Source organism: Hippopotamus amphibius, chromosome 7 (genome assembly GCF_030028045.1).
Source record: "Hippopotamus amphibius kiboko isolate mHipAmp2 chromosome 7, mHipAmp2.hap2, whole genome shotgun sequence".
NCBI lineage: Eukaryota > Metazoa > Chordata > Mammalia > Artiodactyla > Hippopotamidae > Hippopotamus > Hippopotamus amphibius.
Window position 1 is genome coordinate 42,493,082 of NC_080192.1, and position 16,746 is coordinate 42,509,827.

Below are 16,746 nucleotides of genomic sequence, written 5' to 3' on the forward strand. Positions count from 1 at the left end.
ACCTTCATCCAACCCCCCCGCCCCCCCCATAACCACAAATCTGATCTCTTTTTCTATGAGTTTGTGTTTTTTGTTTGTTTGTTTTGTTTGTTTGTTTGTTTATTTAAGTATACTTGACCTACAACATTACTACGTTAGTTCCTGGTGAACAACATAGTGATTTGATAGTTCCACACATTACAAAATGATCAGCACAAGTCTAGTTACCATCTGTCTCCACACAGATATTACATAATTATTGACTACATTTCCCATGCTGTACATTTCATTCCCCTGACTCATTTATTTCGTAACTGGAAGTTTGTACCTCTTAATTTTCCTCACCTATTTCGCTCATTCCCCCACCCCCTCCCCTCTGACAATCACCTGCTTGTTCTCTTTACGTATGACTTTGTTTGCTGTTTTTCGGATTCCATATATAAGTGAAATCATATAGTATTTGTCTTTCTCTGTCTGACTTACTTCACTTAGCATAATACCTTCTAGTTCCATCCATGTTGTCACAAATAGCAAGGTTTCATTCTTTTTTATGGCTGAGCAATATTCCATTGTATATATATATACATACCACATCTTCTCTATCCATTCATTTATCAATGGGCACTTAGGTTGCTTCCATATCTTGACTATTGTGAATAATGCTGCAATGAACATAGGAGTGCAGATATCTTTTGGAATTAGTGTTTTTTCCCTCCCCCTTTGGAAAAAATACCTAGAAGTCGAATTGCTGCAACTGGAATGTCTACTCTCTTGTTTCTATGAGTTTGACTTTTTTTTGTTCAGACTCCACATATAAGTGATACCATGCAACATTTGTCCTTGTTTGGCTTATTTCACTTAGTAAAATGCCTTCAAGTTCCATCCAATTTCTTGCAAATGGCAGGATTTCCTTCTTTCTCATGGCTGAACAATATTCTATTGTGTACATACACACCACTTCTTCTGTGTTCATTCATCCATTGATGGACACTTAGGTTGTTTCCATATCTTGGCTACTGTGAATAATGCTGCAATGAACATAAGAGTGTAGACATCTCTGTGATATCTTATTGCCATTTCCTTTGGACATACACCTAAGAGTGGAATTGCTGGATCACATGGTAGTTCTTTTTTGTTTTCCATAGTGGTTGTATGAATATACAGTCCCATCAACAATGCACAAATGTTCCCTTTTCTCTACTTTCTCACCAATGTTTGTTATCTCCTGTCTTTTTTGATATAGATATTCTAACAGGTGTGAAGTGATATCTTATTGTGGTTTTAATTTGCATTTCCCAGATAATTAGTCTTGTTGAGCACATTTTTATGTACCTGTTGGCTAAAACTATAAAATTCTTATGGAAAACAAAGGGGAAAAACTTCATGACATTGGATTTGGCAATGATTTATTAGATATGTCACCAAAAGCACAAGCAATAAGATGAAAAATAGATAAATTAGACAATTAAAATTAAAAACTTCTGTGTACCATATTAACAGAATGAAAAGGCAGCCTATGGAAAGGGGTAAAACATCTGAAAATCATATATTTGATAAGGGATTTTATCCAGAATATATAAAGAATTCCTTCAACTCAACTATCCAAAAAACCCCAACAACCTGACCAAAAAATGACCAAAGAACTTGTACAGGCATTTCTACAAAGAAGACATACAAATGGCCAATAAGCACCCTAAAAGATGCTCAACATAACTAATCATTAGGGAAATGCAAATCAAAACCAGAATGACATACCACTTCACACCAATTATGATGGTTATATCAAAAAAACCCAGAAAACAAGTGCTGGCAAGGATGTGGAGAAATCGAAACCCTGGGCATTGCTGGTGGGAATGCAAAATGTGCAACCACTATGGGAAACAGAATGTCAATTCTTCAAAACATTAAATGTAGAATTTCTACATGTTTTGGCAATTCCATTTCTGGTTGTGTACCCACTAGAGGTGAAAGCAGGGAATGGAACAGATATTTACTCACATACCTATGTCCACAGCAGCATTATTCACAACAGCCAAAAAGTGGAAGGAACTGAAGTGTCCATCGACAGATGAATGGATAAACAAAATGTGGTATATACATAAAGTGGAATCTTATTCAGCCTTTAAAAGGATGGAAATTCTGACACATGCTACAACATGGATGAACCTTGAAGACATTATGCTAAGCGAAACAAGCTAGTCACAAGGAGAAACACTCACGATTCTTATATGACGTGCCTGGAGTAGTCAAATTTATGAGACAGCAAGTAGAATGATAGTTGCCAGCAGGAAGAAGGGAATGGGGAGCTAATGTCTAATGGGTGCAGAGTTTCAATTGGGGAGGATGAAAATGTTCTGGAGATAAATGGTGGTGATGATTGCACAACAATGTGAATGTATTTAATGTCATAGAACTGTACACTTAAAATGGTGAAAACAGTAAATTTTACATTATGTATATTTTACAATAAAAAACAATAAATGTTTTGAGTTTAAAAACAAGGTAGAACAAAAACACTAGGTGACAACAACAGCATGGACATGGGTAGGAGACAAACAGAATTTATGTGTTGTAATATCTTTTTAATATTTTGAAGGAGGTTATAGGTGTTGATTAACTTTGGACTTTGTAAAGTATATACATTAAAATGTTGTAAAGTATATATAATAAAAAATTAAAAAAGGTATGCTTTCCAAACCTGTCAAGGAAAACTTCTAAGTAGACTTCTAAGTGTTACGATAGACTATACTATTTACAGTTATTATTTACATCCTAGCAAAATCCATGGGAAAAATATACACCAACTTTTGGAAAGAAGAGAATGATAAAATTTAGAGTGGGGCTTTAAACGGTACCCAAAACACCATTCCTTCAAAAATGTTCACATATTAAGATATATACTGTGGGGACAAAATATTTTTCTCTATGCTTTATGTTTGAAATAAAATTTTTAGAGTTTAGGAATACAAAACCTATAAGTTATATTAAAAACATTTTGTGTTTACTCATTATCAGGAGGAAGGCTAATCTTCAAACTTGGAAGAAACAGAATCAATCACAAAGCATGGGAAATACATAGATATAACTCTCAAATATCCTCAAATTTTAATTAAATTCAAAAGATAAAAATTGGCTTGGATAAAACTATCTTCAGCAAATACAATGCTAGTATTGATATATTTCTATAAGAAAATATATAAACAGAAGAGGAAACTTACTGATAAATACAAAAGGTAAAGAAAATGAACAAGAAAGAACAAAATACGTCCAATCAAAATAATATTTTTAAATTAACATTAAAGCAAAATTCCCTTTTATAATTTATTAGTTCAGCAAGTGATTGAAAACGCCCAAGCCAGTTGGATGTGATGAAAACAGAATACAGTAAGTCCCCTATATATGAACCTTCAAGCTGAGAACTTTCAGAGATGCAAATGTGCATTCACATGTCCAATCATGTAAGTTAGTTTACGTCTCTGGCCTATGTTGTCATGTGCATGCATTCTCTACATACAAGTAGTTGTGCTTTTGTGTACTTACTTTGCGTAGCTTACTAAAGAAGACCTGGAATTAGAGGCCAGAGAAAGGACAAAGAGGAAGAAGTAACTGAAGAACTGAAAGGTTCATGATGCAGGAAATGGCAAGGGGGTTTTCTTTATTTGAGGAAGCACTGTTACTTTTTGAGGCATAGGACCCGAACATTGACCGGTACACAAAGGTTGCAGCAGCCGTTCAGAATGCAATCCAGTGCTACTGTGTCATCTATGACAAGAGAAAAAGAGCTACTACCCAGACATCACTGGATCGATTTTTTCAAGAGGGTAGATAGAATTGAATCCAGCAAGCAACCAGAACCCGTGCCAGCAACATCAGGCATGCGTGAAACTGCAGCTTGCCCTCTGTCTCCTATTGCTGATGATCCTTCAGCTGGCACCTCCTCTCCCTCCTTCAGTCAGTAACTCTTCTTGCCTGTTCACTGAATGCCAGCCCCTGTATGCCAGCTGTTGTACTGTACTACTGTACCTTTCGAGGTACTGTACTGTAAGATTAAAAATGTGTTCTTTATTTTTTGCGTTTATTTTTAATGTATTATTTATGTGAAAAGTATTATAAGCCTATTATAGCACAGTACTACATAGCCAATTGTCTTAGTTGCGCATCTAGGCTAATTTTTTTGGACCTACGAACAAAAGTGGAGTTAAGAATGCACTCTGGGAAGAGAACTCATTAATATGTAGGGGACTTACTGTACTTCTACGCTGCTGATATTTGCTTAATTTGGCACAATCCTTCAGCATAGCAATCGCTACATATCATATAAATTAAAAAACCACATCCTTTATCACATTTCTGGAATTTTTCCTCAGGAACTAATCCAGAAGGAAGAAAAGACCTACGTCTAGGGAGACAGTCCTTGCAATATTTACAGTGTAAATTGGAAACTCCCAATTGCCTGATATTTACTCAATAAATATTGCATTCATTTTTAATGACAGTCATGAGGACTCCACAGCATCAAGGGAATAGTTGATGAGACGCTGCAAAGAAATAGGGTGAAAACGGGAAAGAAGCAAGAACAAGATTGTAAGGGAATGCAAAATCAGGGCCCGGTCTAGCAGGCAGTGAATGAAACACCCTCCAGGGAGTAAAATACAGGCTGGATACCAAAAAACTCAAAATCAATATACAAAATATTTTAAAAAGGCAAAACTAGTGTGAAAATATCCATGATAAAAATTCAAAATTTTAAATAAGAACAGAATCTGACCTTTCAACTTGCATTATGCTGAGAGTGCCTCACTTGCCTCTCCCACACTCAAGCTCAAAGATCCTGTCTTTGTCTAAATAGCCAGTTTTCATCAATAATACTTGGCATTGATTTTTAAACGAAAAAATATTGCAATAAACTATCAGTCTCGAACTGAAGTTTAATTAAATTTTGCACCTCAGGTGAGTACCTCTACTCACCCTAGTCCCAGCTGTGTACAAAATCTTGGTAATAACTGTGCCTTAGCGTGACAGTGGTTTTTATTTCTTGAACGTATAAACTTTACGTGTATTTTTCAACCCAAACTCAAAGTTTGTCTCCCCGCGATCGTTAAGCTTTAGAGCAGTGGCCCAGACTCTCTGAGGCCGAGGGGGGAGCCTCTTGACAGGGGCTGTTGGAGCTTTGGGCAACCGCCTTAGAGCCTCACCATGAAGCGCAAGTTAGCCCCTCGGGGGAGGACGTTGGCCCGGAGCTCATTGTGGAGGTTCACGTACTCATTGATAAAGTCTACGTCCTCTTCGCGTGGTAAAAAACCCGCGTTCAAGCCGGAACCCAGCAGTACTAGCCAGAACTCACAAAGCCACACCTTCCAAACGCCCGTCTGCCTCAGAGGAAACCATCCGGCGCACCACTCCCAGGCGAAGAGCCTCGGGATCTCCATGGTCCACCGGCCGCGTACAGGCCAGTGCGCACGCGCCGGCTCGCCCGGCGACCTGCCAATCAAGGGGGAGGGGCGGGGCAGGCAAGTCCGGCTCCGCCTCCCCAGGAGCGGTGGGGTGAGGATGAACGTAAGTCAGAACTGAGGGAACGCTCGTGAAAACTGTATGCAGAGCTAACGGAAACAGAGGCTTGAGTTAAATGAGCGCAGGCTTTTCGCTAAACTAATGTAGTTAAGTATGCAGAGTCGATTTCTGACACCAGATGATGTATTATCGTTTATTAATGAGTTAACTGCAAAATAAATGCCAATTGCTGAATAAGTAACGTGTGAAGAACCTTCTAATTCTTCTGTGATATTGATGAAACTTCAATTAAAAAATCCTTACTTGTTAAGTTGGGAATTTAATGCAAGACGCTCCTTTTATTTTCCGGTTGGACAAAAGAATATCCTCTTTTAAGCCAACTTCCTTATTGAGATTTTCTCCGTTTTAATGATCCTTTGTGGGAAACCGCAGGATAAATGGGATGAGTGGAAAGCTCAGCAGGTTGGGGGTAGAGTAGGGATCATCAAATTCTCATAAAGTTAAAATATTTTCATTTTTTTCTTTCACCAGTTTGGAATATCAACATTCATTTTCTGTGACAAATTGTCATGTTAACAGTAGGTAAGAACTCTCTCTCTCTTTTTTTTTTTTAAATTTCTTTCAGACAAAAATGGCTAGTGTCCTAGTAGATTTTGGCCTGGTTTCTTTAGCTTTAAGTATTTTGTTCAAGAAAACTTGCTTTGAAGAATGGAAGTTGTAGGCATAAAGTAACAACACATATTTGTTTTGGGGTACATATTTACATATCACATTGTGCTGGATAGCATTAAGGAGATACTCAAAATCATTGACACAGGGACAAAATTTTGCCACAAAGAAAGCATTACAACTGCTTGACCAAAAAATATCTAAAAATTAATGTGCCTTTAAAAATTATCTATGGTGTACACAATTGAAAGCAGTAGACCGCACAAGATGGTTTCATTCCTGCCTTAATTGTTTTAATAAGTGTTTCTTACCAGGTAGTGTGTTTGGTGGGTGAGAAAGGCCAGTGGACAAGACACAAACCCTGCTTCCAAGTAGCTTACAGTCTAGAGAACTAGCAAATCGGTGACTTTTATACCATGGATAAATACAAAGCCAGAGTACTATGGCATTAAGTGTGGGGCCACTAACACCCTTTCTGAGGACCAGGTAAGCCTGTCTGGGGAATGTGACATCAAGAAAGTGAAGCACACAAGTGAAAGAGTGCATCCTAAAAAAGGAAAGAGCATGTAATACGCCAGGAGATCAAAAAAGGCTAGAAGTGTCTTAGTATGACCAGGGTGTATTGTGGGGTGAAGGTGGCAAGTGCTGAAAGATGGAATTCCTTTATTATATTGGTACTATTGTTAGACTATGAGAATTATTAAAGCACAAGATAAATAGAATAATGCAGTTTTAGACTAGGAAGAAATTTTAGACTTTACTAGTCCCTATGTATTAGACATATCTCTGACACATCTTTGATAGGTGATCACCGTATCCTCTGCTTAAATAATTGTGTTAGCAGGGAAGTCACCATCTTTTAGGCAGCCCATTCCATTGCTGGACATCTTACTCATTAATTTAATAAGTATTTCTTTAGGACCTCTATGTGTCAGACCCATGCTAGGTGTTAGAGCTACAAATTCTCAGAAAACTACATTAGTAGTCTATCCACATGAAGCTTTTAGTTAAAGGTGATACAAATCATCAAATAACTGTAATACAGAGTAAAAAAAAATAAAAATTTTTAAAATTGATTTAAAAAATTCTTACTGTGTATCAGAAACTATTTTATTTGTTTTCTATTATGGTAAAATATACATAAAATATACCATTTTAACTATTTTTAGTGTAAAATTCAGTGGCAATTACATTCACCATGTGGTTTTCAGAATTATCTGGTGTGATTTTAAATGTTTGGAAAATATGAACTCATTTAAATCACAAAAACCTTAAGAAACAGATATTATTAAAAATTTTGTTGAAGTATGGTTGATTTACAATGCTGTGTTTAATTTCTGCTGTACAGCAAAGTGACTCAATTATACATATATTCTTTTTCATGTTTTTTCCATTACGGTTTATCACAGGATATTAAATATAGTTCCCTGTGCTATACAGCAGGAACTTGTTTATCCATGCTATATATGTTTGCCTCTGCTAATCCCAAACTCCCAATCCTTTCCTCTCAAACCCCCCACCCCCTTGGCAACTGCAAGTCTGTTCTCTATATCTGTGAGTCTGTTTTTGTTTCGTAGATATGTTCATTTGTGTCATATTTTAGGTTCCACATATGAGTAATATCATATGGTATTTGTTTTTGTCTTTCTGACTTACTTCACTTAGTATGATAATCTCTAGGTCCATCCATGTTGCCGCAAATGGCATTATTTCATTCTTTTTAATGCCTGAGTAATATTCCATTGTATACATATACCACATCTTCTTTATCCATGCATCTGTCGATACACAATTAGGTTGTTTCCATGTCGTGGCTATTGTAAATAGTGCTGCTGTAAACGTATGGGTGCATGTATTTTTTGAATTAGAGTTTTGTCTGGATATATGGCCAGGAGTGGGATTTCTGGATCATATGGCAACTCTAGTTTTTTGAGGAATCTCCATACTGTTTTCCATAGTGGCTGCACCAATATACATTACCACCAACAGTGTAAGAAGGTTCCCTCTACTTCACATCCTGTCCAGCATTTATTGTTTGTAGACTTTGTAATTGATGGCCATCCTGACTGGTGTGAGGTGGTACCGCATTGTTAAGAAACAGATATTATTATTGTCTCCATTTTACAGATGGAAAAGCTGAGAAAAAGTGAAGTCAAGTAATTTGTCTAAAGCCACCCAGCTAGTAAGTGTTAGAGCTAGTTTTCAGACTCAGTGACTAATATGGGAATACAGAGGAACAGCAAATGAACACATCTAGTTTGGTTTGTATAGAAAGAAGCCAAGTTTGCTGAAGATGTTTTGTAAATATTCAGCCTTTCAGACCTGTCAATGAATTGGCTGACATCGTGTACTTCATACAAAAAGTATTTTAAATGTATTACCTTTTAACATTTATTTTTTTCAAAAACTTTAAAGATGCATTTAACACGAGGATTATTTAGTCATTGTTTAATATCTTATGTATTAAAGCACAGATTATGCATCAGTACCAAAAGCTGTGTTAGTTTTCTCATAAGTTTTTATAGTTCATAACTTTTTAAACTTTGAAATTTGGGATTATTCAGCTGGGCTTCAAAGAAGTTTTAACTTTATTAATTTTTAAAGCGATGAAATAATTTTCACATTAAGTTTCTTGAAGGCATTGGGATTGTTGGAGGATATTGACAGAATCATCTTTTTTTTTTAACAAACATTGTGAAAATTAAATGTAACTATGTTCTTTCATTAAAGTTCTGTTGCTGATGTACTTTTTTGAATACCCATTTACTTTTCTGTTGTGTCTAACAGAGATATTGCTTTCACTTAAAAAAATAAGGGCAATTTTAGTAAATAGACTTTAAATAGACCGTGCTTATCTCAGTTGATTTTAGACTTCAAGTTTTCAGTTTCTGTACACTGTGCTTGAAATTTTAAGGAAATAATACACTAATGCTATACCCTTTCTTATTTTGGTAAAAGCTAGCAAGTTCAAAAATACGTTATTTTAATGCTTATCTGAGGAGCATGATCATGAAATAAGGCTAAAGATACTAATTGGTGTAATTTTGTTCTCTGTATAGATGTCATTGGGAAGATTTTTTTTTTTCTTTATTGACTCTTTTTCTTACTTTTTTTCTCTTTTCTATCACCCCTCATTTGGTTGGTCTTTCCTATAATTCAGAAATTCAAATTATGATAACAGTGCATGAGAAACATTACAAGAGAAAAACAAAATGATGCTGCAAATAAAATCCAATACTCAAGAGTAGAAAGATGGCCTTTATTAAAATGTAAATAAAGGGCAACTGAGAAAGATACTTGCTAGATAAATATCAAAGGATTAAAGTCACTGATGTGCCATTAAGACACAGTTAAGAATCTTTTATAATTTCTAAGAAAATGAACAGCACCACTAGAAGAAAGAATGAAGGAGATGAACAGGCAATTGACCACCAAAATCAAAACAAAAACCCCAAAACAAAAAAACCCAAAAACCACGAAAGAGGCAAAACTGTGTAGTGGAAATATTCATACTGCATCTATTCTTGTCACATATTGTTAAGATGGACTGTATGCAGCCAGATTCCAGCATAAATGTGAGTCTCAGGAACTACAGTTTGCCTCTATCTAAAAGTCAAAGTCATAAAATTGAGTATAAATCTGGGACTATTTATATAAAGTTTTGACTGCTCAATTTACATTACTCCTGTATTCTGGAGCTTAATATTTATTTAACATGGCTGTATGTATGCAACAGCTCCTAGGAATCCTTCCACCAAAGGATAGCATTCCCCCAGACTATCTTCATAACTCTCAACATACATACTAGTAAATCTGAATGTTGTTTATGAGAATGTTTCAATCTACTAGTAGCTCAAGAAATGAAAATTAATATCATCTACCTCCAGAATTATTATTTTTTAAAGATTTATTTTTATTATTTATTTATTTTTGGCTGTGCTGGGTCTTCATTGCTGCACACGGGCTTTCTCTAGTTGTGGAGAGCAGGGGCTACTCTTCGTTTTGTTGTGGTGCAGTGGGTTCTCATTGCAGTGGCTTCTCTTGTTGTGCAGCATGGGCTCTAGGTATGCGGGCTGCAGTAGTTGTGGCACGTGGGCTCAGTAGTTGTGGCTCGCAGGCTGTAGAGCACAGGCTCAGTAGTTGTGGCTCACAGGCTTAGATGCTCTGCAGCTTGTGGGATCTTCCAGGCCCAGGGCTCGAACGCGCGTCCCCTGCATTGGCAGGTGGATTCTTAACCACTGTGCCACCAGGGAAGCCCCCCTCCAGAATTATTGAGAGGATTAGATACATTATTATATGTGAAGCACTAAGTGCTTGGCACATTGTAAGTGTTACTTAATGTTAGTTATTACTATTATTAAATTAATACTATTAAGTACTGTCTCATTTTCACTTATATGGATAAGGACTAAATTATGTTTTTAGCACTTAGCATTTTATCAGTCACAATATTCATTCTTAATACATATAGAATTATTCTCATGATAATCAGTGTGATCTCACTAGCTACAAAGGACAAGTACAATGTATGAAACTCCAGGGGGGGTTCCTGGTGGTTTTTGACTAGGGGGCATTGTCAAGTGGCATGGAGTTTTCCTGAGGGAAAATGGGAATTCCCCTGGGAGTGATGATTATGGTATTTGCTTGTTTCTTTTGCTGCAGGATGTGAACTCAGGTGAATTTAATTACAGATTATATTACCTAGTTTGAACCAAGGCAACCATCCCAAAATGTTCATATGTCTTGCAGAAATAGCTGAAAGGATACTGCAGATCAGTTATAGTTGTAAAGATACAAGTGCAAGCACATCTTATTGATTGTCTGACTCGTCTTCCTGGCATAAACATCTCTTTAGCAGTTATTTATTTATTTGGTTATGCCAGGTCTTAGTTGTGGCAGGCAGGCTCCTTAGTTGCGGCTCCAGGGCTCCTTAGTTGAGGCACATGGGCTTTTTAGTTGCAGCTCATGGGCTCCTCAGTTGCAGCATGTGAACTCTCAGTTGTGGCATGCCTGTGGGATCTAGTTCCCTGACCAGGGATTGAACCTGGGCCCCCTGCATTGGGAGCATGGAATCCTATGCACTGCGCCACCAGGGAAAACCCTTTTTAGCAGTTATTTTCAAATTCATTTTTGTCACCCTTTTCAGGTTCAATTTTTGTGATTTTTAAAATATATATTACTCTATTATAAAACCACCCAAGATACATATAACTTAATGGTACCTACATACTTTTGGTTTTACACTTAGGTTCACCAACTTCCTGGTTTGTTAGGGAATGTCCTGGGTTTATTATGTTTTCCTATGTCCTAGGAACCCCCTCAGTCCTCAGCAAACCAGGAATGTTGGTCATTCTACAATATTTTTTTACTAATAGGGATGCATAATCAAAAAAACTACAGCGACTACTGTTTAAACCATCTTTTTACCACCCTTCAAGGGGTAAGAATAGAATAGAGCAGGCCCAGTTAAAACTGATGTCTGATCTCTTTACCTCCATATGATTAGGCAACTTCTGGAAACTTCAAACATAGCCTAGTAGGACAAAAGGATCTCCAGAAAAATGCACTGTTCAAATCCTGAGTTAACTGCCCACAGTAGGTTGAAAAGGCTGAGTCCAGAGCTGTTTGTTTAGTAATTCCAAACTGAGTGAAATAGGAGGGTTACTTATGGTCACTATTAAGGCAAGATCTACCCAGAGTAAAAGAATCAAAGTGATGCCAGGCCTCCTAAGACATACTGTCAAGAGCCTGTGGTTATGATCACAAGGAAAAGACATTTCCTTTGTCCAGAATTTTCTCTTTTCGCTAATGAGAGGAAACCCCACTGGTAAGGCAGAGGCACTCCACCTGCCCACCCTCTGCTCACAGGTTCAGAGCAGACAGAGAACTCTGCATGCAGAGACTCTATTACCTGAGAACTGCCACTACTTGCAAGTTCCTGTAGCAGTGCTAATGTAATACTCTCTGACAAATATTTCTTCAAAATCAGAGAATATAATTCTATAAAAATTCATTTTTTAATGTGGCCTGTAGAATTTCAATTCATCTGACGTAAAGAAACTTATATGATCCTAGATGATTAAGGAATCTAAAGACATAATAATTATATTAAAAATCAGAAATATTTTAAGTATTGAAAAAAGTTTAGGAATCCATGAAGACAATACAACACTAAATAATAAAACAGCTAGAAAAGTATACTATGTATATCTCAATTTACCTTTAGCCTATTTCAAACCACAAGTTAACAAGTAATTAATTATGAACTTAAATTTTAACAGTGCAATAGTTAAGCAAATAGCAATAGTTTATTTTACTAAAAAGATAGTAATTCCACATAAATGATGCTGAATAGCAGTGTGATGGTTAATTTTATGTCAGTGTGGCTAGACTATGGTGGTTGGTATTTGGTCAAACACTAGTGTAGATATTGCTGTAAAGGTGTTTTTTAGATGTGATTAATATTTACAGTCAGTTGCCTTTAAGTAAAGCAGATTACCCTCCACAGTGTGGGTGGGCTGCATCTAATCAGTTGAAGGCCTTAGGAGCAGAGACAGATTTCCTGAAGAAGAAAGAATTCTGCCTTTATACTGCAATGTAGATATTCCACCTGATTTCCCAGACTCCAGACTCAAGATTGCAGCAGCAACTGTTGGGTCTCCATCCTGAGAGCTTGCCCTACAGATATTGGACTTGCTAGCTACCACAATTGTGTAAGCCAATTCCTTACAATTTCTCCTCTCACTCTTCACCCATGCACCCTCCTCCCTGCCCCCACCCCCACCTTCCTTGTTGGTTCTCTTTCTCTGGAAAATCTTGAGTAATGCAAGCAGATTTGAAATATAAAGTTACTTGGCTTCTCTCTTAAAAATAACATCAGTCACTCCACTATGTGGAAATTCCTATATATTTGGCAATATATACAAAGTAACTCTCAGTCATGTTAAAAATACATTTAAAATACATTTACATTTTAAAATCATGTAAAAATACATTTGCATCATAAAAATATTATAATTTTTAATACTTATAGCTGAGGAAAGTTGGTGGTTGCTTTAGTTGAGAAGAAAAAGATCTGGATAATGTAGTCCACAGGTGTCAACAATTCAATGCAAATGATATTAAAAACTGAATTAACTGAATAACTTTTTTTTTGTCTTCAGCCAAAATAAATGCAAGAATTCACCAGTTCTTTGCTTTGTAGAGATGTTGTTAACTATACTATAGATAATTTTATACAGGATTTTAAAAGGTATACATGCAGCCTGTTATTTTATACAGGGTACATGTTAAAATAAAATCTCCTAAAAGAGATTAAAACCTCTTAATCCTAAAGGAGTGTGATTTTAATTTTCAGAACACACATTTACCTTTCAAAGGTTTAAAATTTAATTGATTTCCCTTTTTGAGTTTAATCTGTTCTCATCCATTTCCTCAACTATTGACTATTACCATAATATAACATTATATGCTATTTGAAACTTAATAACATTTTGTTTCTGAATAATGTTGATGGAATTCTTAAAGGGATTTACTGGCATATAAAGAAAATACCTAATACATGAAATGTTTAATTCTTTAAGTCTATTCTAACTAAATTGATGCTCTAGAATATTAGAGAATGGGACTTTTTTGATACAGGTAAAATTTTTTTAAATCACCTTAAGTTTTGTTTTGTTTTGTTTTTTTACTGCTACCCTTCTTCTATACTACAGTATATCTTTTGAATTAAAAACGGACATTAAATTTAAATAACAGATATGAGTTTAGTATTAATAATTAAACAGATAAGAGTTACAGTTAACCATAAACTATTCCTTTGTTGTCAGGTCTGAGAATTTCCCTTGTACATAAATGAAAATTAAAACATTCTCAGAAGAACAGAAATTAGGTACAATAGATTACATGCAATCAGCTGAGTGGCTATCCCTGGTGGACTCCAATTTGGATATGCTGTCAATAAAAAACCATAGTTACAAGCTTAATTTAGTTTCAAGGAGAGGAAGCAATTGAATCAATACTGAAATATTTTGATACGTACTTTGAAGTTTATCACGTTCTTCATTTTCTAAAAGAGAAAAAAATTAATGTTATAAATTAAAATCATTCATTTGCTTAGGAATGATTCATCTATAAAAGAAGCTTCATGACTAAGTTGGACTCATCATGTGAATGAAAGAATAGTTTAAAGTTGGGTTACTGAGCTATCACCTAACTCCCAATATCTATATGAAAATATAATCAACTTAGGAAACTTAGCTTGGCTTTTTAATTTAAGAAAACTAAAGCTTTCTCTGCAAATCCCACAGTGTTTAAAAATCTGTATGATGCCCCCGTCAATGATGTCATGTCAACAAATATTTCTAGAACATCTCTCGTACTGAAGGCACAAAGGCCCGAAATAAACAAAACTATATACAGTAGTTTATTTTTGGCATCTGCCATACCCACTTAAAGTCCCTGAAGAAGACTGTAATTCCTTCATATTGAGTTTGGGTACCAGGATTCTGTAATTTATTAAGAGTTTATTTCATTTATCTTTATTTATTTATTCATTATTTTTGTGTCTGCTATGTATTGAGCATGATTCTAGGCTTTGGATATAATGGTTATCAGGAAAAAAATAAAGTTCTTTTCCTTACAGAAGAGTAAGGGAAGAAAATCTATCATCAATTTTAAAATTGAATAAATGAATAAAAGTGATTAAAAATATCACTTCAGAGAGTGATTAGCGTGATTAAAAAGGGTCGAGTGATAGAAAATAATGAGGAACTTAACTATGATAATAACTAAAATTTATTGAGAACCTATTTTATTTTAGGCTCAAATCACTCTGTATGGTTTATCATATTTAATCCTCTTAATCACCTCCTGAGTTAAGCCATCTGATTCCAACGCCTATATATTTAACCATTATGCTATATCTCCTGTTCCTCAAAAAGGAAGTACAAAAGATAAAAGTTGGCTTTCTATAGAAATAGACCAATAAATGTCAAAAGACATAGGACTTAAATAAGTGCAACACAACAGATAGAGCAGAGATGAAAATACAAGAGAATGTCATTAAAACTTGAATAAAACAAAAATGTGCTAATTCCCCCCCCAAAAAAACCTGAGTATCACATAACATTTAAAGAAGTTAAATCAGTAATTAAATATTTACAAATACACACACACACACACACACACACACAAGAACAAAACAGTTTTACAGAAAATTTCTCCCAAACATTCAAAAAATAAATAATGAGAATCTTATACAAACTGTAACCAAAATATTAATAGAAGTCATGTTCCCAAATTTCAGCATCTTTTATGAGGCTACTACAACCTTGAAGTCAAAATCATATGAGGAGAAATGAAGAAGGAAAATTACAGGCTAGTTATAATTCTGAAATTAAATGCAAAAATTATAAATAAAATGCTGACAAGAATTTAGCCATCTATAAAAGACACCTCATAATTAAGTTGGATTTATCATGTGAATGAAAGAATAGTTTAAAATTGGATTACTGAGGTATCACTTAACTTCCAATATCTATATGAAAATTTAAATCTCACTGGTTAAGTTGTCTTCATTAAATATATATACAGCTTTTTGTATGCCAATCATAGTTCAAAAAAAAGGTTTAAAAATAAGAAGAGAAAAAAAACAAAAAGGAAACAGGAAATAGAATATGATAAAAGAGATTATAAAAAATTTTTTAAAAACACCATATACAAACCTCTTTATACTAACTTGAAAATATTAATGAAATGGGCCAATTTAAAAAAATTGCATTTTTTTGGTTAAAGGAATTTAAAGCACAAATATTTTTTTTAAAAGTTACAAAATATTATTTCCAAAACAGTTTCCAAAAAGAAAAAGAAAAAAATCATTTGATATAGTTTACAACATTGACATTAAAGGAAAAAAATTAGGGCTCATTTCAAGAGATTCAGGGAAAAAAATCTGGTAAAATTAAACATTCATTCAAGATGAAAGCTCACAGCAAAACAAGGAAAAGAGAAAAGTTCCATAACTTGGCAGTGAGGACTAATTAAAAACAATCTAAAGCAAATATGCATAATGGCCAAACATTTTCTTTATAGTCAGGAATAAGAGAATGGTGCTACTGTTATAGCTTATGTTCAACATTGCACTGGAGAATTCACTATTAATATTAATAAAATAAATAACTGATATAAAGATTAGAAAAAAGAATATAACTTGCATTTATATTTCTATGAATTGACAAAAAAATCAATTAGGAAATGTAACTTAAAAATGCCATTTATAATATCAACAAATATATATTACAAAGCAATCTAATTTAAGATGCAAGACCTTACTGAGAAAATTTCAAAATGTAAAAATTGTATAAAAAGACCCAAATAAACAATCTTTATTAATGGAAATAGTCAACACTGTAAAAATGTTATTTCTTCCCAAATTAACCTATAAATTCAATGTCTTCTGTGGAATTGATAAACTTATCCTAATGTTAATTTGCAAGAGCAAAGGGCCAAGAACAGCCAAATAATTCTGAACAATTTGGAAAAGGAACAAGTTGGGGAGAACACCTCCTACCAAGTATCAAAGCTTAT

The 16,746-nt window shown here is 34.8% G+C and overlaps 2 protein-coding genes across 2 annotated transcripts in view; both read right to left on the reverse strand.

Annotated features, from left to right (window-relative positions):
• GLIPR1L2 (GLIPR1 like 2) overlaps positions 1 to 8,247 on the reverse strand; it is a 43,282-nt gene extending 35,035 nt beyond the window's left edge. Inside the window, exons 1-2 of the mRNA XM_057743348.1 lie at positions 8,243 to 8,247; positions 5,175 to 5,460 (exon numbers count right to left, since the gene is read on the reverse strand). Coding sequence (XP_057599331.1) covers positions 5,175 to 5,460; positions 8,243 to 8,247 — 291 coding nt within the window. The remainder of the gene's footprint in view (positions 1 to 5,174; positions 5,461 to 8,242) is intronic.
• A 4,728-nt stretch (positions 8,248 to 12,975) lies between these two features.
• The window catches only part of GLIPR1L1 (GLIPR1 like 1), a 28,128-nt gene continuing 24,357 nt past the window's right edge, over positions 12,976 to 16,746 (reverse strand). Inside the window, exons 5-6 of the mRNA XM_057743052.1 lie at positions 14,201 to 14,227; positions 12,976 to 14,112 (exon numbers count right to left, since the gene is read on the reverse strand). Coding sequence (XP_057599035.1) covers positions 14,021 to 14,112; positions 14,201 to 14,227 — 119 coding nt within the window. The 3' untranslated portion in view covers positions 12,976 to 14,020. The remainder of the gene's footprint in view (positions 14,113 to 14,200; positions 14,228 to 16,746) is intronic.